Here is a 20956-nt window from a genome sequence, read left to right as displayed (position 1 = left end):
AAAAGATTGAGGCAAAAAATGCAAATTTTCTTTTCAAAAATATGGAAAAAATGTCGTCTTCTCGAAAGAATCACATAGGATGAATATCACTACTAACGTGAAGCACAAAACTATTCATTCTCCCGCCACGCCTTTTCTTCTCGTTTCATTCACCAACGCTCCGAATCTCCAGAAAAATTTCGAAAATGGAAATTCCGGTTATCGATCTGGCTCCATACTTGGAATTCTCAGATTCTGCTAAACAAGAGCTGGATCCACAGCTCAAGTGTCTGTGCTCGGAGGTGAGCCGAACCCTAAGGGAGACAGGAGCATTACTAGTCAACGATCCGCGATGCGCAGCTCAAGACAATGATCTGTTCATCGATATGATGGAGAAATACTTTGAAATGCCAGATGATTTCAAACGCCTACAAGAACGCCCTCACCTCCATTATCAGGTGCCTCTTAAAGTTTTATTTTAGTTTGGGCAGCATTCTGCAGTGTGTAATTGTGGTCTATAATTCGGATTATAACATAATCAGTTTTAAAAATTTAAATTGGACCGTAAATGATAGTTCTGATACACCAACGGTGCTGATTTAGTCTTTTTTATGCATATGATTGGTTTTAGAGTTTAATGTTTAAGATTGTGCTCAACTGGATAGTTCATTACTCGACTCCAATATTGTGGCGATTTATTGTATCTGAGAGTTTTGTTCCTTCATTGTCGAGTAGAAAATATCTTAATGTATGTTTCTTTATATTTTTAATCATATTAATACATACATAACTAGTTAATTTTTGAATGCCTCAATAAACAGAATTTGAATTGAGATCTTGGGATTGAGAAAGATAATTAAAAATTGGGTGGATTTTCCTTTCATAAAATGCAATGAACCTGGAAATAAGTTTCATAGTTTTGCTTCTTCAAATGGTTAAACAAAGCAAAAATAGATGCCATAATAAATCAGTACCATACTGCTATAATTGGAAATGAAATCCTGACTGGATTAGTACTAATAATGCCCTCACTTGAACTCTACATTATAGTGAGATTTTCATAAGTGAAATATGTTTTTAATATCTTTCCTTGCTGACTAAATTGCTATAAATTGGGCTAGAGTTGTCCCAGTATCAACTTTTTTTCGCATTAGCCCATATGAGACAAGCATGATTCAGAAGGTGTAATTGCTGCAAAAAGTAGTATCAGGACATTATTATTACAGTTACAACTCTTTGAAGCTGTCATCCTACTGTACTTCCTAAAAAATTAAATGGAGGTCATGCCTACACTTTCATACTTTTAAATTTTTCTTAGGAACATCAACTTCCTTCTCCTTGCACTTTAGTTCTGCCTCATTCAATCTTGTAATCAAACTGAAGTCCCTGTTTTTCCTTTTAAAGAGCAAAATTTGGAACCAATAACGTTCTGTCATTTTGTTATACTCCTTTTTCTTCAACAGGTTATACGAACTAAGGGTGACTCACATATTCATTTCATTTTAACAAGTACAACTGAGCTTATCTTTCGTTAACTAAAATATACATGCAAATATAAATGCAATTAGTTAAATACTGTTCTTTTTGTAAAAGTGAGTTGTTGGTAAGCTTTTCAGTTTGACGCTTATCTAGTGACTAGTGCTATCGTACTTAACAAGACTTGTAGGAAATTTCATTTCAGGGGATAGCTTCCCTGGAAATTAAATAAGAGGCTGATGTAATCAAATGAACCGTGATAGGAAAAGCACTTGAAGAATGCCTCTTTGATCGTGTAAATTCCGTCAGTTATAGTCTCTTAACTCAGACACTAAATTGTAATTTTATCCTCTTTCATGTTGCCCTGATATATAGGCGCAGTTGGTTATCCCAGCATATTCTAGCTTGAGTTCTCAATGCAAATAAGAAAATATCATTAGTCATACAACTGCTTCTGTTTCCTTTCATTTCATTCCACTTACATTTTTAATGCGGAGAAGCTAGAATAGTTAGTTAATTAGAAGGGAAACACATAGTTAAAAGATTAGAAATTAATAATATTCCATTAAGTAGGGGTTTGATAGTCTGCTGATCGAGAGTACTTAATCTAGTTGCAATTTTGCTCTCATATTTTCACAGGTTGGAGTGACACCTGAAGGAGTTGAAGTACCTCGTAGTCTAGTTGATGAAGACATCCAAGAGAAGCTAAAAGCAATGCCCATAGAGTTTCAGCCATTGGCTCCCACTGGACCAGATCCTAAATGGCGATACATGTGGAGAGTTGGTCCACGACCATCAAACACCCGCTTTAAGGTTGACTGAAATCCTTTCATTCTGATTTGGAGACTGCTGGGATTCTATTTGTTATTAACAAGTGACCATCTTGTAGGAGCTTAATTCCGAGCCTGTAATTCCCGAGGGTTTTCCTGAGTGGAAAGATACCATGAATTCATGGGGACATAAGATGATATCTGCAATAGAGGTGAATCATCAGCACTGTGTGTTTCTTATATTCTGCAGCAGGTTACACAAATTCTTTAACTTTCGTGTGATACTATTTTTGTTCAGGCTGTTGCTGAAATGGCGGCCATTGGCTTTGGCCTGCAGAAGGATGCATTCACATCTCTTATGAAGCAGGTTATTTTATTTTTAATTTTTTTCTGATATTGTTTTTATCACCCATCCCCATCTTTCTTCAGTTTTTTCCTAGTAAGACACATTTCTATCTGATTGTAATAAAAATACAAATAAGTTCTAGTCCTGTTCCCACCGTCTCAGAAAATTTATGCCTAGAGTTTGTCTTATAAAACTGCAACTAAAGTATTCCTACTGCAGAATAGAGTAACCTTAGAAAGTTGTGAGATTTCACATGCATTTCTTTCCTGGGTGAAAATATGTGATCTCCTGTCTTTTCTTGTCTTCGTACAAGTTTTCTAGTTGGAATGGAAAAATATGTATGAATTTGATTCTGTATTATTGAAGTGCCTCTAATTCTTTTCTTGACCTTTTTCTTCCATACTATACACTAAAAGAATCATATAACTGACCCTGAATTTACTGGGAACAAGGCATAGCTTGTTATTGTACTATGCATAGTAAAAGATCAAAGGTAAAGATATGTCTTGCATCAAATATGAGTACTGTAGCTTATGAATCGTCAAACGGTCAATCTGGAATAGCTTCAATACGTGTGTGATTTATGCCTGCCAGTTGTTTGCCATTTTGTTCTTTCAGCCCTTCTTGTATCAATTGAGTCTTGGTTTAGGTTTCTAGCGTATTCCCATCACATTATGCAATCTACAGAATTTAATTAATATAATTTGGAAATGGGGCTTGCAACATGGATGCTCATTATAACACGTGGAGAAAATTTTATGTAAAAAATCAAAAGTTGAATTCTCTTTACGTAAAAGGTCACCCTTCTTCCTTGCCTTCACCTTCCATTTTCTTCAATAAAGCCTTTGTGCCTTCTCACTTACAGAAAACTAGAGCAATGAATATTTATTCATCCACCAGAGTTGTGTAATCGTATCTGAAACAATAAATCCTCCCGAACATGAAATCAAGTTCACTTCCCCTTCCTTAATACTTTACTACATCAATCCTCTCCAATATTTATCCGTAACAAGCCTTAAGCTATCCAGACTGTTGCTTCAATGGCAAAAAACTCCTTTTTAGGCCTTTTTGAATTTAGATGTCATTTATGGTTTTCCAGAATTTCTCATTTCTATTTTCATACCAATATTCTTTCTTTATGGCTTGACATACTCTTAACAAGTATCTTCACTTCTCAAATTCCAGGGACCTCATCTGCTTGGTCCAACTGGAAGTGACCTAAGACATCATGGCCAATTAGGTACTGTGTTTGCTGGATATCACTATGATCTCAACTTCCTAACAATTCATGGCAGAAGTAGATTCCCAGGTCTCAATATTTGGCTAAGAAATGGGCAAAAAATGGAAGTGAAAGTTCCTCTGGGATGTCTCCTCATTCAAACAGGAAAGCAGGTAGGATTCCCTCAGTTTTGACTATTGATCTTATTGTTAAGATAAGATGATTTGAATTTCTAATAATTTACTAGTGGGGTTAAGCTGGCTGTTTGGTTGTTTATTCCGTTATTGTCATATGTTAATGGCCATATATCAGAAGATAATTTGTTTATTAATTTATAATGGGTTTAGTCTGGCCGAATTGTTGTTCATTCCATTATTGATCATATATAATTGGCCATATATGAGAAGATAATTTGGTTAATTTATTTTTTCCCCAATCATATCCTCAACTAACAACAAAAGATATTTTTGTCATTAATATATCACGTGTTTGATATGGCTGTTTTATTGTTTATTCATTTATATAATTGGCCGTTTATGAGAAGATAATTTGGTTAATTTATTTTAGCTTCCAATCATACCCTCAATAGTACTGCAGAATACTTGCATGTGCCAGGTGTGAGTGAAAAATGTCATTTTTTTTGGATCGTTTATGTTCAGTGAAGTTTTTTGTTTCCCTGAGATTAGATTAGTACATAAACAGATATAATGCTTGACCTAATAATTCCTTCCCACCTTTTTTCCTCTTTGGTTTCCAATATAACTGTTTAGCAAAATGATGCAGCACCAACGGGATAATTAATTGAAAATTAGAACAGATCTATAGGGAGGGGAAATTAGAGAGAAGAATGGGGACGGGGATTCAACAGAAGGGAAGAAAGAAAATAGGAAGAGAGGAATGCGCCATAAGCCACCAAAATATTATTCATTCATCAACTGAAAATTACAATGCAAAATATGTTTAAATAGTAAAGCAACCCTAACGAGATTGGGCCCGAGCCCATACAAGTCCAATTTTCTAAATAATAGTCCAAGAAAATAAATAAAGCTTAACAATAAAATAAAATAAGTAAATGTCCGATGTCCTCATCACAAGAGTTTTTGAATTTTAGTTTTCTTTTTTCGTTTGTGCCATAATGAAGTCTTCATCAGTGGAGATAATTAATGATCATTTGAGCATTCACTTTGTATGAATGTATATGCAGATAGAGTGGTTAACTGCAGGAGACTGCATAGCTGGTATGCATGAGGTTGTTGTGACTAACCGCACAATTGATGCAATCAAGCTAGCTACGGCGCAAAACCGCAGCCTGTGGAGAGTGTCCTCTACGGTAAGTTAAGCCAATAATATAACAATCATTTAATTCTTTTCATTTTTTGCATTGTAGTTTATCATTGTCAAGGTGACTATAATTGCTATTATTTGACTTTTCTCTTGGGTCTTTTGTAGCTTTTTGCACACATAGCATCGGATGCTGTGTTAAAACCTCTAGGCCATTTTGAGGAATCCCCCCTTGCCTGCAACTATCCTCCCATGTGTGCTGGAGAGTTTGTCGAACAAGAGCTTGCTGTAATTAATCTCAAGGGCAGTAATGGAGACCTTTGAGAACTTATTAACTTGGATGATGTTCTTTTGACGCCAATAACACTTGGAGATTGTTGCCTGAAATGTCAATGAAAATTAAAGTTCATTCTCACCAGTGTTTTGTGGGCAGATAGCAGGAATCAATCAAGTAATTGGATTTCTTCGTTTCCCTAAATTTTTTATAGGACAAGTATGGATTTGTGTTGAATGATTTTACACTAGGACAATTATTGAGGGAAAAATTTATTAGTATTCTTTTCAATGTTGAAATTCAGAACTGTGACATAAAGGATAATGCTGGCCCTATCTTCTTTCCCACCTGATTTTGTGCATAGTTTATATTCCAATATAATGAGATACCGTTAAATAACATTGCCTTTTGCCTTGTCAGCATATCAAAATGTGTACTTTTTTACTGGAATCCACATTGGATGCACATAATGATAATAAGTTGCAAATCTGAATTTTCTTCATAATATTGTATGCTGGCTCAAAAAATTTCTGAATATTGTGTATAGGTAGGGATGGTAACGAGGCCTTGCCCCGCCCCCACCTTAGATGGGGTGGGGCGCAGGCGCGTGCAGGGGCGGGGCAATTTTTTGTCCCGTATGTTGCCCCATTTCATTTTTTCTTATATATATTTTTATTTTATTTTTACATTTTCAAAATTTTGAATGATGTCATTATTAGAAATTAAAATACAAATTCAAAATAAATTTTTAACAAGTGAATTGTCAAGAAATAAAATTATTTTTAATCTTTTTTTCCTTCACGGGGCGGGGTATAGCCCCGCGCTGGGGTGCCTCGCCTTGCCCCACCCTATCAACTCGTTCAAGACGGGTTTTTTTGCCATTACTATGTATAGAAGGGTCATCGCCTGAAACATGAGTGTAATAACTGTACAGAAAGGTGCCAAAAATCATGTCAATGCTATACAATAGAGTTAGCTAGCTCTTACAAATGACGTGAAACAAGTGTGACAGAGTGTTTTAATTGATGTGTGGATTTTTCTTGTGTATTGAATGGCTAACAATGAGCCTTTATGTAGTTTTCTATAACTAGCGATCTTATAATAGTCAAATTTGTATTAAAAACCATATACGAATCCTGAAAGTTAATTTGTGGATTTTTCTCGTGTATAGTGTTCTCTTTTCTTTCTAGGAGCTAATTTAGGAGTAGACATTTGATCTTCTACATACATATGTATTATGGAGAGTATGGATAAGTTATTCCAATACCTGTGTTCAAATTGGGGCAAAATTATTTGAACACCATGTTTTCTCGTGATATTTGTTCATATCTTGGTTGAATACCCATCTTAACTTCCTTCTCCAAATCTTCATGAATGAATGCATTTTTCATGTCGAGTTGGAATACTATTTGTTGCCAAAGATAGGAGACTCTGATTGTATTTATTTTTGCCACCATCATGAATGTTTCGAGGTCGTCCAAACTATTCAATTGAATGTGTAGTTTGACACGACTGTTGTGAATAGAGCTTTTAGTAGTAAAACTTTTTGAAAAAGAGTTTACTAAAAGCTTATGGTTACTTTGGTTGTCAAAAATAAAAAAAAAATGTTGTGAACATTAAATTGATTATTTGGCAACATAACTAGAAAATACTTTTGATTTATTAATTGTACATGCAATATTTGACTAAATATTATCTCTTCATTGTATATATATATTTTAAAATTAATGTCATGGCAGTTTTTTTTAGTATTAATTGTATTGTTTAAAATTTATTTGTTTAAGACGTTAAAATATGACAATTAATATGTAAAATATCATATAAAGTATGAAATATAATAGTTTCCTGTATCATCTTAAATTTGAATTTTTCTTTTTAAAAACTTCATCTCAAATTTCAGTTCTATAAATATTATTGGGCATTAACAAATGGAGACTAATAATACGTATTTGAAAAAAAAAAAAAAATGTCGTACTATCCCTTCACAAATAATCTTTAAAGTATATACAAATAGCTGGGTAAGAAAATAGACATATACGATATTTTACTATGAATTAATAAGTATAGTTATTGCAGATTTCAACTTTCCATAAAGGTTGAAGAGATAATGCTATTTAATATCACTGTTATTAAGCACCAATTTAGATGATAAGCAAGTGTTATTAATTGATTGATCACTTTAAAAGTAGGAACATAAATATATTTAAAATGTTCCATCACTTGCAGACGCCTAGACTAGTGCTCTAACGTTAGTGGTGTTAGAGAACATTATTCAAGTTGAAATTAGAGCTTTCTGCAAAAGCTCCAAGTAATCTTTAAATTATTTACAAATGGTTGGGTAAGAATATATATACACACACACTAATATACAAAATATTTTACTATAAATTAATAAGTATAATTAATTCATCTTTCTATAAAAGCTGAAATTAGAGCTTTTGGCAAAAGCTCAAATTGAAGCCTGTTAAACAACATTTAAAAGCTTTTTCTTCTATATTTATATTTTTTATTTTTTTCATTAAACACTTCTTTGGACCTTAACCAAACAACTATAGAAGTACTTTTGATATTCTAAAAGTAAGCTCTCCCAAACACACTATATCATTTGGCCACAAGTCTTGCCTTTAACTCTTCAGAAGTGACATGTGCTTTATATTTCATCGTAAATATCTATTTCCAACATCCTATATTTTTCCATGTTGTAAATTAGCAATCTCTCGTATCTAGGTTTTATTCAATGCTCTCTCATGTATTCGATCATAGCATGCTTTCTTGGTTTTTTATTCATAATTTGTTGCAAAAAGACAACCGTCAATCGCATATTGTCTCTCAAACTAATAGAATTGATTAGTTGACAATTGAACCATAACTGATCTTCCTCGTAATATCTATGTGGCGCTGGCACTCTAGAAAAGAAAATAGTAAATGATGGTTATGGCAATGTTATTAGATTAAAATGTTGAAATGCGCATTTTTTAATGAGAGAGTCATAGAAGAAGAAATTTATCCCCTTTTTTTTCCATTTGTTTTCTACATTATTTTCGAAGTCTACACAAGTTTTTTCTTTTTCTTTTTTTTAAATTTATTCCATCTCCTATTGCACTAGGTGGATTGCTGTCCATTTTACTATCCACACGTCTTCAAGTGGTAGATTGTGGTTGTGAAAGTCAAAACTAAGAGAGCAATTCATGTGATGAACATGAGATGAAACCAAAAAGTGGAACAGTTAAGAATGGATTTAAATTTAATTCAACAAACCCAATGCAAGTTTGAAGAATAAATAATATGAAAAAGATTCTTAATTATTGAAAAGAGGTCGTGACGAGGGCACTTTCCCATGTTGTAATTTTTCTATTGAAGTTAAAATCTACACTCTTTAATCTTGAAAAATTTAACAAACGAAATGAAAGATTGCCAGCATAAATTTCCTTTTGTGGGTCTTTTCCTTTGTATATGTGGGATATTCAGAACTAAAAAGAATCATTTCTGGGGTTGGTTGAACGAAGTCGTGATCTGTGGGAAATTTGGTGGTGCTGGTGCCTAATTTTCTTCTTGTTTGACAATGATATTGCTTTGTTTAATTTAATAATTAATAGCGTACGATGAGCGATCAACTCTATTAAGAAAGAATCCAAGGACGAAAAAGGGGATGACGAAAGTATTTGCTTTAATACGACTAAATATTTCTTGATGCTAATAAAATAAGGTTTATGTTGTTGGTCCAGGGTCAGGGACCAACTCAAAAACAAGGGGCTGAGGTGTCAGCCCTTGATTTAAGTCCCATGGATCTAGATAATACCTCAGCCCCTATCCCTGATCCTAGTCAGGTAGCACAGCTCATAAATAATTTGGAGAAATTTAAGGTATTTTTCTATTTTAAGTGCATTATTTACCATTATAATATGAAGTGATCTGTTAATATATTTTTAATAATGATATTATTTGTTAAAAAGGTTGAACCCCAACCTTAGGGGCCCCCACCGACCTTGTCCTGGGCCATCGTGGAGGAGGTAAATCGCAGGATGTGTCTCCTAGGAGTCAGGGTGGAGAGCACATGGATAGGCCAAGACTGTTAACCCATATGGTAACTCCCGCTTGCAACAAAATCAATTCCATCTTGTGGGGAATCGAACTCTGCACACTGCCGCGCTGAGCCCTATCCGCCTTCCCCTTTGCCACTGGAAGATATGCCCTGGGGGCATGATATGATTTTTTTTATAACATGGGACTTGGTTATTAACTCTTAGTACCAATAGTAATAGCTAATAATTCAGTATGTCAATTAGTTATCAATTATTAAATAACATTAAATTATAAGAAAACTGGAACTTGATTTTGGTTCTTGAATATGTATCGAATCACTAAAGTAGGTTCGATGGGTGTGTCTTGCGCCCCGCGAGTTTTAAATGTATTGGTAGGTAGTAGTAGTAGTAGTAGTGTTAAACAAAAAGTGGGAATTGAGGTTGATAAATCAATTTTAATTTTAAAAGAAAATAAATTTAAAATTATTTTATTGAAATATTTATTCATTTAAAATTTGGAAGGAATGATTATAAAAAATGATTTTTGTTGAATCATCTAGACTCAAAATTTTCTTGATGATCTGATTTAATATGATATTAGCTAATGCAAAGATATTCTTCAAATTTGGCGAATCAATAGACAACTCATCAGGATTCGTCGGGAGAAGCTCGAATACTTGACTCATCGGAAAAAAAGTAAAGATATTATTCAAATTTCAGCCGACCCATCTATCAAATCGTCAATATATTCTACTTTATCATCCAATGCTTTTTTTTTTTTTTTTTTTTGTTAAATTTATCAAACAAATCTATCGGATCAACTAAAAGACATGGCACATGAAGACAAAGTATTTTCATGCAAGTCTTATGTATTCAAGGAAAATGAATATGCCATGTTGCAAGTAATTTGGCTTATTTTGTCATTTTTAATAAGAAGTTATTTATTAGGCTTTTTTGCCAAACCAAAAGAACTACAAATCCTACTCTTCTTTTATCATTTACAATAGCATACAACATTGAAATTATTACTTTAGACCAACATCAATGTTTTGTTCAAAACAATCACAATGTATGTCCGGAATTGAACACATGCACTTGCTTTTCAACATGAGTTTGTGTTTGGCTAATCTTAAAAATTACTTTTTCTAAAAGTGAATTAAGATTTATGTTTGGTAAAATAAATAACTTACTTTTAATCAGAACTAAACATACAATCAAGTGGAGAACTACTAATCTTCTTTAACTGTCCATCTTCAATATGATTTTTGAACATGTTGATTTGGAGAAAATTTCATCGTAGAATTTTTTAAGGGTATGTATGATTTCTTGCTAGTTGACAAATATAATTGCTAATAATTATGATAAGTTGAGAGGTCTTTAGTTTTGCGTATAGGTTACGATAGCGTGATTTTGATAGTACTATCTTGGATGTCACGCTATACTTGTAAATTGTATTTTTATTCATTCGCCAGTTCGATCCTCAGAGTTTGTAATTTTATTTCATGGCTACTAATAAATTGGTGACAATCGTCCCCTAATTCATCTATACGGGGTTTTATTAAAAAACGATTCACCCAAACTTGTTGAGATGGCTGCATACGTGGCAATCTACACGGACATAGTGGATTCTGATGCCAGTCATTCAATTTTTACCCTAACAGTAATTAAGTCAACTTCAATTTACTGCTACTGGGTGTAAGCTCTAATACAGACTATTCACTGTCAACTCAAAATTCTTTAAGGTTTCGAGAAGGGGAAGGCCGGGGGGGAGGGGGGTGGGAGGGAAGTAAAAGCAAAATCCCTTTACGCAAAAAGACTCACAAGTCAAAACCTATCTGATCAGTCATTTTCACTGCTTTATCGAACCATAGAGTTTACACAATTGAAAAGCCACGCTTCTAAGTAAAAGAAACCGAAAAAATAAAAATAAAAAATTGTAATCCAATTATCCACACATATATATAAATCCTCCATCTCTGAAATATTTCATTCTACTTCACATTTGATTAAGAATTAATCATGGAATTGTTATGGCATATAATTTCCTTTGTCCTAATTTGGACATTCTTAGGTTTGTTTTTCATTTTATTAAACTTACAAACTTCTTTTGTTAAGAACAGAACTAATCTTCTATTTATTTTATACTTATCAAATGTTGCGTGATGTCCATCTTTTTCAGGAACAAATGCCTCAGTTTTCACATTTCAAAACAATTGTCAAGACACTATATGGCCAGGGACTTTATCAGGAAGTGGAAAACCTCTACTAAATAACGGCGGTTTCCAGCTCGGACCGGCCGAATCCACCACCATCGACGCACCTAAAGGGTGGTCGGGCCGCTTCTGGGCTCGTAGTGGATGCACATTCGACCAATCCGGCAAGGGAAACTGCACCACCGGTGATTGTGGCAACGTTCTACAATGCAATGGTGCTGGCGGTGCGCCACCAGTGTCACTAGCCGAGTTCACACTCGATAGTCCACAAGATTTTTACGATGTCAGCCTTGTCGATGGATATAACATGCCAATTTCCATCGTCCCTTCGGGGGGGTCAGGAAATTGTAGTGAAGTAAAATGCGTATCGGATTTGAACAAGGAATGCCCTCAAGATTTGGTGGTGGCCGGAGGGAATGGCGCCACGGTGGCTTGTAAAAGTGCCTGTCTTGCCTTCAATGAACCACAATATTGTTGCAGTGGAGAATACAATAATCCACAGGTATGCAAGCCTTCAAATTTTTCACAAGTGTTCAAAAAAGCTTGCCCAACATCATACAGCTATCCATATGATGATGCAACCAGTACTTTTACATGCAGTGGAGCTAATTACTTGATCACATTCTGTTGAAATTATGTCATGAAACTTGCAATTTCACAGAAATATGTACCAAATAATTGAATAATATCTCAATTTTTGTTAAAGAATGTTGTATTTCATATTAAGGGCATTTTCGATGTGGATTTTTGAAAAATAGATTTGTGGCAAGTAATTTTTGTGAAGTGGTTAACAAGTAAAGTAATTTTATAAATTTACATGAAAAATTATTTTATTGGAAGAATGCGTGGTTGGAAATGAGTTTTAATAAACCTGTACCAAACTGGGATTAAAATGTCGGCCTTGTTAAAATGAGCATTTCAACTTGAAATTAGATCATAGTTTTGAGTTTTAAACTGTTCGATTTGTTCATTGTTTGAGTTTAATGAACTTTAATATCATATTGAATCCTTAAAAAAAATCAATCTTATTGAGAGAATAATCCAAATCTTAGCATGTTGGTTATTGATCGAGGTGACATTTACCGTTAATAGTAACATTTCTTACACTGTGAAATCCCAAAGGTTCTTGGCCACTACTTTTGGGACAAACATGAAAATATATATAAACCAAGAGCACATGATTGTTATATACTATTAGATATATGGATAAAGCTTCTTGTACATAATTTTTTGTATATTAAGGTATTCATACGCTCACATGGGGTGGAGCCCACTTGAATAAAATATTCAAGTAGATCCCATTTCATGTGAGTGTGAGACACCTTGATGTATAAAAAATTATGTACACCAAGCAAGACCCTATATATATAGGGTTGGTCCGGTTTGACAATATATTATACACGATCTAGTTTCTTTTTCTTGTTTAATATTTTCTAACATGGCAAATATTTATAAATAGTTATCGATTATGTTATATGGTGTGAGAATGTCTGTTAGATAAGAAATAACATACCATAAGATGTGCCCTTAAGCTTTTCAATTGACTGCCTATTATACAAGTTTAAAGAAATGTTTGTCACTAACAAGGTTCAATATTTTCATCTCATCAATACTATTTAGTTCACGTTATCAAACATTCTACTGCTGTAGTAACATCTTTCAATTGGATAGCATCATTTTCTGAAAATGGTGATTTATCTATTTCACATGCGTTACAAATTAACCCATAAAAATCTATTTTCAACCGAAAAAGATAAAACTGAACATGCTTAAATCAGTACACAAGAGTTTTAACGTCAATTTTTGGAACTCGAGAAGCTTTGGTCTCAGTGTCACCGCACTCAAGAAGAAGAAACATAACCATGAAACTGCAAAGATATCAAGAGACTTGTCCACAAAGAATTAAAGAAAACACAGAATTTCACAAAGGAATTATTGCAGCAGATCGAGAGCGAGGAGAAAGATTAAAAAGTTAGTGAATGGCTAAGGTTTTCTCTTTTTATATGAAGACTCTTGTCCATTGATCTAAATCAGATATAAGGGGCACGATTCATTCTCTCGACATACACCTCTAAATGGCGATTCCTCCACTTTCCAGTTTATTTTCAGTTTTGTTTTTTGGTTTCAAAATAGCTAAACTGCGGTTGACAAACCACCAAAAGCTCATGCAAGAGTTTATCGCATCTTCGTCGCTTAATTTGCTTGATCTTCAGACTTGACGCTAAATGGACATTAACTGAAGCAGTAGACACTCGAGAGTGAAATCATGGGACGTCACAACTACCACCCCCAGTTCCAGCCATGGCCCACTGCTAAACCTGTTTTTTGGAAGTTGTATAGCCCTTTGAAGTGCCTCTGTTTATAGTTGATTGCGACTTTTGTTGTTACATTTTGTAGCATTATATGTATTAAAGTCAGTCCATGTAATGGTTATTTTAATTGCTTATAATGTGTTTCACAGCCTGGTATATCCTATCAACAAGTAAGGTTGTAGTTGGTAGGAAGTTGGTGACTAGAAGTATGGTAAAAAACCTTTGTAATATGTATCCAATGTAGCCGGTTATGGCAATGATTTTATCTGATCTTTTCCTTATCAAAAATCCATCTTTCTTCTTCCTCATTGGGTCAAAAAACCATCAGTGGTATCAGAGCTCTTAGTGATCTTAGAGAAGAAGCAATGTTAAAAGCCAGAAAAAGAGAGAAAACAAGGTACTTCCACCACAACCTTTCACCAAATCAGCCGAGAGTTTCAAGAACTAAAAGGGGATGGTTTCAACTAGTTTTTCAGCTCCATTACCTTTAGTATTCACAGGAGAAAATTATGACTTTTGGGCTGCTAAAATGAAGGCTTACTTAAAAGCCTATGATTTGTGGGAAATCACAAAAACTGGAACTGAACAACCTTCACTCAGGGCAAATCCCACCATAGCTCAGCTGAAGCGACATAGTGAGGAAGTTGCAAAGAAATTCAAGGCTCTTTCTTGCATTCAGTCAGCCGTTTCTAATGCATTTTTTACCAAGATAATCACATGTGAAACTGCCAAGGAAGCTTGGGGTAGATTGCAAGAGGAATTCAGGGGAAATTCTAGGATAAGACAAATGTAAGTCTTGAATTTTAGAAGGGAGTATGAGAGCCTGAAGATGAAGGAGTCATAATCAGTTAAAGATTTTTCTGACCGGCTGATGAAAGTTGTGAACAAAATAAGGTTGTTGGGGGATGATTTACCTGATAGGAGAATTGTTGAAAAAGTCCTGATTAACTTGCCAGAAAATTTTTAGGCAAAGATATCATCACTTGAGGACTCAAGGGACTTATCTACCATAACTATATCTGAACTTGTGAATGCCCCTCATGCTACTAAACAAAGGAGGCTATTGAGGCAAAAAGAACAAGTAGAAGGAGTCTTGTTTGTTAAAGGAAAATACAAAGCTCAAACAAGCTTTGGTATGAAGAAAAATGTGCCTGAGAAAAAGAAGGGTAAAGGCTGCTGATAAAAGTAGTTCACACCCACCCTGTCATCATTGCAAAAAGTCTGGTCATTCACCTAAATGGTACCCGGTGTCCAATGTAGGAATTGTAAACAATTTGGACATGTGCAAAAGATTTGCAAAAACCAGAAAGAAAAATAGAACCAGCAACAAGCACAAGTGGTAGAGGATCAGTTGCAACATCAGGAGGAGCATCTATTCACTACCATCAATTTTAAGGCCTGCAATAGTGTTAAGACATGGTTACTGGACAGTGGTTGTACACATCATATGGCTTCTGATTCCAGCATCTTTGTTGAACTAAACAGTTCATACAAATCAAAGGTGAAAGTTGGCAATGGAGACTATGTGAAAGTGGAGGGAATTGGAGTGATTGGTGTACAATTCCATCAGGTATTAAGCATATTTCTGATGTACTTTATGTCCCTGACATTGATCAAACTTAGCAAGTGTAGGCCAATTAATTGAGAAGAACTGCACATTGATATTTAAAGATAGTGGTTGCACTATATTTGATCCAAGTGGAAATAAGTTAATGTTAGTTGAAATGAGGCAAAGAAGCTTTACACTAGAATGGAAGAATATGACATCTCATGTATTCACCAGTACTAAGGTTGAGTCTTCACTTTGGCACAAACGGTTTGGACATGTAAATTACACCTCACTCAAGCAATTAAACCAATTGGAATTGGTTGAAAACTTACCTAACATTTGTGATGAAAGCTGTGTTTGTGGGGTATTCCAACTTGGAAAGCAAACCAGAATGCCTTTTTCTAAAAATCAATCAAGGAGAGCATCAATTAAACTGGAATTGATCCATTCAGATGTGTGTGGCCAAATGAGAACACAAACTCCAAATGGCAGTCGATATTTTGTACTATTCATTGATGATTTAACAAGAATGTGTTAGGTGTTTTTTCTAAAAATGGAATCTGATGTAGCTGGTGTATTTCAGAGGTTGAATAAGCAGGTGGAAAATGAATGTGATAGTAGAATAAAAGCCATTAGAACTGTCAATGGAACTGAGTACAGGTGTGACTAGTTTGATAAGTTTGCAATGATGTAGGAATCAAACATCAATTAACCATTCTATATTTCCCTCAGCAAAATGGGATGTGTGAAAGGAAAAATAGAACCGTGATGGAAATGACAAGATGCTTAATGCTTAAGAAGAAAGTTCCTCATGAATTCTAGGTTGAAGCTGTAAATACAGCTGGGTATTTGCTCAATAGATTACCAACCAAGGCTTTAAAGAAATTCACTCCTTTTGAAGCTTGGCATGGAGTTAACCCAAATGTCCTGCATTTGAAAGTATTTGGAAGCATCTGCTACACCCATATACCTAATGTCAAGAGGGATAAACTGAGTCCTAAGGCAGAACTTGGAGTCTTGGTTGGTTATTGTGATAATGCCAAGGGCTACAGAGTCTATAATCCACACAACAGGAAGATGATGTTCAGCGGGGATATCAAGGTTGATGAAAACTCTTCATGGAACTGGGAAGGAAATGTCCTGGATAAACCTCAAACTCCAATGTTGGTGGCTCAAGGAAATGAAGATATCATTAGCAATGAAGTTGAACCAAATGAACCTGAACCAGATGATGACTCAGATTCAGAGAATGAAGTGCTGAGAACCAGACCTCTTGCTAATATATATGCCAGGTGCAATGCAGCCGAATTGGAACCTTCAACCTTCAATGAAGCAGTAAATTCACTTGGCTAGATGGCTACAATGAAGGATGAGATAGGGATGATTGAGAGAATGGAATATGGTTGTTGGTTGACAGACCAAAACACAAGAATGTGATAGGAGTTAAATGGGTGTTTAAGACCAAACTAAACTCTGAGTTCAATCAACAAACTCAAAGCAAGGCTGGTTATGAAGGGTTATACTTAGCAATATGGTGTTGATTATACTGACACATTTGCTCCTGTTGCAAGACATGAAAAAATCAGGCTGCTGTTGGCAATAGCTGCACAAAGAGGCTGGAACATTCATCATTTGGATGTCAAATCAGCTTTCTTAAATGGTTGGCTGAATGAGGAGATTTATGTTGAACAACCAGATGGATTCTTTATTGCTGGAGAAAAAAATAAAGTGTATTTGTTGAAGAAAGCTTTGTATGGCTTGAGGCAGGCTCCAAGAGCCTGGTACAACCGAGTTGATGAACATTTAAGCTGCTTTGGTTTTTTAAAAGTGTTAATGAACAAACACTACATATAAAACAAGTGGAGGAAGATGTTATTATCATTTCATTGTATGTTGATGACCTTCTAGTAATTGGCAGCAATCTGAATTCTATTGACAGTTTTAAAAGTGAAATGAAGATGGCATTTGAGATGACTAATTTGGGGAGAATGAAGTATTTACTTGAAATGGAAATAAATCAAACAAAGGATGTAATTTTTGTCAATCAAGGGAGGTATGCTGAAGAAATTTTGAAGAAGTTCAACATGGAACTACAAATTAGTGAACACACCTTTGATTCAAAATTTGAAACTAATGAAAGATGATGGTAGCAAGAAGTCTGATGAAAAAGTGTATAGAAGCTTGATGGGATGCCTTTTGTACTTAACCATCATAAGACCAGACCTCACATTAGGTGCCAACATACTTTCCAGATTTAGACAGGAGCCAACTGATCTACATTTTTAGGCTGCAAAGAGAGTTCTAAGGTATATCAAAGGAAATGCAGAGCTTGGAATCTGATTTAGGAGGTCTGAAAACTATGATGTGAAGAGCACATCAGGGTATGTATTCTATCTAGGATCAAGTCCTGTCTGCTGGAACTCAATGAAGTACAAAATCGTGGCTCAGTCAACAGCTGAAGCAGAGTATGTGGCTGCATCTAAGGCTACAAACCAGGCAATCTGGTTAAGGAAAGTCTTGGAGGATCTAAACCATAAGCAATCTGATGCAACAGTGATCCATTGTGACAACCAATCTGCTGTGGCTATGGTTAAAAACTTGGTGTTCCATGGAAGGACAAAACATATCAAGATAAAGTATCATGCAATTAGGGAAGCACACGAGAACCTTGAAGTGAAGCTGGTGCATTGCAATTCTGAGGTCTAATTTGCAGACATCCTAACAAAACGTTTGTCTAAAGAAAGGTTTGAAACATTAAGGAAATGCTTTAGTGCTTCCAACAAAAGTGTCAACGAGTGTTGATAGTTGATTGCCACTTTTGTTGTCACATTTTGTAGCATTATATGTATTAAAGTCAATCCATGTAATGATTATTTTAATTGCTTATAATGTGTTTCACAGCATGGTATATCCTGTCAACAGATAAGGTAGTAGTTGGTGACTAGAAATATGGTAAAAAACCTTTGTAATATGTATCCAATGTAGCCGGTTATGGCAATGATTTCATCTGATCTTTTCCTTATCAAAAATCCATCTTTCTTCTTACTCTTTGGGTCAAAAAACCATCAACCTCGGGTACAGAATCATGCACGAGTAAAATTTAGTGTCCTGAATTGCACTCTCAACCTGGCTATATAATGAGATATCCATCAATACAAGGTTTGTTTGTAGTTAAACAAGAATGCCAAGAATTGAATTGGTTCTATCTTAAAAACTCAATCTTATTAAGAGGAGGAGCACCATGTACTTATAAAAGTGGTATATGATTTCATCTTTGTTCAATATAGGATTTTTATCCCCTATAATGAAGAGTAGCCCGTTTCCTTGTAAATTAATCTATATTTTCATCTTTATTCAATGTATGATTTTTATTTCTTAATGTGTCCCAGCATGATGGTGACTCTTTTTTTTTAGTCTCTATCGGATCAAATTGTTCATTTGAGTTTAATGGATTCTAATACCATAATAAGATTTCATATTACATCCTAAAAGATCAACCTTATTATGAGGAGTAGTCTAAACTCTTATAAATTAGTTTATATTTTCATCTTTGATATAAAATTCTTATGATTTTTTTCCCTTAACACTAACCAACTCAAACTCAATTACTTTAATACGTTGTCACCAAGTTTGTCCCCAATTTGGTTTGAATTAAAATTCAGATTTTAATTAAATCAAATTCAACAATTAATTTCAACCACATATTTTATGAGTCTCATAACTTTTCAAACACACATATAATCAATTTTTATCAAAATTTACCAAAAATTTTATTTTAATACGCACCAAACAGGGAGTACTAAATAATTGTGCCAAAACAGTTAGGGATAGTTTGGCATGAATTTTGTTTTCGGTAGAAAATTTTTTGAAAAAAGTTACCTTAATTTTTATTTGAAAACTAATTTTTAAAAGAGCTTTCAATTTCGAAATTTTTTTTAAAGGAAACTATATTGGACCAACTTTCTCTAGAAGCTCTTTTAATTAGGAGCGCTTTCATAAAATTAACAAGCCGGGTTCAAAAGCAACCTTTGAATCTTAAAAGTTCTTTTTAACTTTTTAAAAGTCGTATAAAATGAATCGTTAAAAGCATTGGAGCTGTAACAGAAGCTAAAAGGTTTGGAAATAAAGAGGAAAAATAATGGGACAATGTGCAAAATGCAGACCTACTTAGGGCCCAAGCTTAGGCTCAATGTTCGTGATTTGCACCCACTTTTGCACTCACCCCTGCGCACGTTCAAGAGATCATCTATGTTACACAAACTTGTACCTACATAAAATGTGCAATATAAAGAAACAAGTGTATGTGCAACTCCTTTATCCGATATTGAGACACTCGTAGAAGAAATGTTACACATACGATCCCAATGTTTTGTTGCAGAAAACACAAATCTAGAAGAAATGGGACACTCAAAATTATGCCAAAAAACAGCAATTTCCAACAATACATCCATGTATTTTGGAAAACAAAATTTTACTCAAAAATAAACTTACTTTACATTTAATCTTTGCCTAACGCGCTATTAAGTTCTCATTTGGCCATCTAAATAGCACAGAGTTTGAAATAGACATACATTGGAGACCACAAAGTCGACACAGCAATTTTAGTTTTGGGAAATGTGGCATGATGAATTTGATTCACTCTTTCATGCTCAAAATATTTTACACCTTAAAATATGTGTACACAAAAATAGTAAACAATATTGACTTCGTTGTACAAATGAAATGGAAGCTGTTTAATTTATAAACACTTTTTTATTTTCACTGTTATAAGTACTGCTCACTTATTTATCATTCACGCCTATCTATTAATAATTTAGAGCTTGTTTGTCTCCCATTTTGGGAGATAATATAAAGTTTTGAATAGTAATTTTTGAAAAATGTGTGATTGAAATTTAAAAAAACTTTATTGGTTTGTATATAAAATATTTTATTGTATGAATTTGTGGTGAAAAATGTTACTATAGCAAATAATTTATTTTGTTAAAAGATGACAAGCATAGGCTTAAAATCCAATCATATTCACCTACCAAATATGGCCAGTTGTGATATATATATATATATATATATACACTTTTTTTTTTGTTGATATCCAGGCATCTCAGTTTACACCAAACTAAATCCTGGACCTCCAAGATTCATGCCCCTAGAACTTTGGAGGGGGTAAATCGCAGGTTATGCCTCAACTGGATCACAGGATCCCCCCATTGACTGTACACTTCTGCGCACAAAAAACCCTCCTCCATAGTGATTGCTCCATACCAAATTTTTGGCCGCAGGTTCCCATCAGGAATCAAACTCTCCACCCTGCCGCTGGAAGCAAGCCAATGTTGATTGATCCACCAGTTGAGCTGTGCCCTGAGGGGCCAGTCTTGATATTTTGTGATTGCCATGAGTTGTTGTGTTCATACTTAGGATTCCCTGTCAAATCATAATATGTAGTGTGTGTTTGAGCTACATTATTTTGAAAAAATGTTTTTTGAAATAGTAAATTGATGTAGAATGTGTGATTAAAAAG

The 20956-nt window shown here is 34.4% G+C and overlaps 2 protein-coding genes across 2 annotated transcripts; both read left to right on the top strand.

Moving 5' to 3' along the window:
• Positions 1-5744, top strand: LOC111385227. Its single transcript, XM_023009603.1, has 7 exons — positions 1-437; positions 2095-2268; positions 2345-2437; positions 2524-2592; positions 3757-3963; positions 4995-5120; positions 5240-5744. Exons 1-7 carry the CDS (start codon positions 186-188, stop codon positions 5393-5395), a joined length of 1077 nt encoding a protein of 358 aa, XP_022865371.1. The 5' UTR covers positions 1-185; the 3' UTR covers positions 5396-5744.
• Positions 5745-11315: 5571 nt separating this feature from the next.
• LOC111385220 (pathogenesis-related protein 5-like) lies at positions 11316-12306 on the top strand. Its single transcript, XM_023009599.1, has 2 exons — positions 11316-11438; positions 11547-12306. The coding sequence occupies exons 1-2, from the start codon at positions 11387-11389 to the stop codon at positions 12209-12211; spliced, it is 717 nt and encodes a 238-aa protein (XP_022865367.1). The 5' UTR covers positions 11316-11386; the 3' UTR covers positions 12212-12306.
• The last annotated feature ends 8650 nt before the right edge of the window (positions 12307-20956 follow it).

Source organism: Olea europaea, chromosome 3, assembly GCF_002742605.1.
Source record: "Olea europaea var. sylvestris chromosome 3, O_europaea_v1, whole genome shotgun sequence".
In the NCBI taxonomy this organism is placed as follows: domain Eukaryota; kingdom Viridiplantae; phylum Streptophyta; class Magnoliopsida; order Lamiales; family Oleaceae; genus Olea; species Olea europaea.
This window is presented reverse-complemented; position numbering and strand designations above follow the sequence as displayed.

Excerpts from the sequence above, each read along its gene's own strand:
- LOC111385227 (XM_023009603.1), top strand. The coding sequence starts at position 186 with ATGGAAATTCCGGTTATCGATCTGGCTCCATACTTGGAATTCTCAGAT. Across the intron at positions 438-2,094 it reads GCCCTCACCTCCATTATCAG|GTTGGAGTGACACCTGAAGG; the intron begins GTGCCTCTTAAA and ends ATATTTTCACAG. Across the intron at positions 2,438-2,523 it reads AGATGATATCTGCAATAGAG|GCTGTTGCTGAAATGGCGGC; the intron begins GTGAATCATCAG and ends ATTTTTGTTCAG.
- LOC111385220 (XM_023009599.1), top strand. The coding sequence starts at position 11,387 with ATGGAATTGTTATGGCATATAATTTCCTTTGTCCTAATTTGGACATTC. Across the intron at positions 11,439-11,546 it reads CCTAATTTGGACATTCTTAG|GAACAAATGCCTCAGTTTTC; the intron begins GTTTGTTTTTCA and ends CATCTTTTTCAG.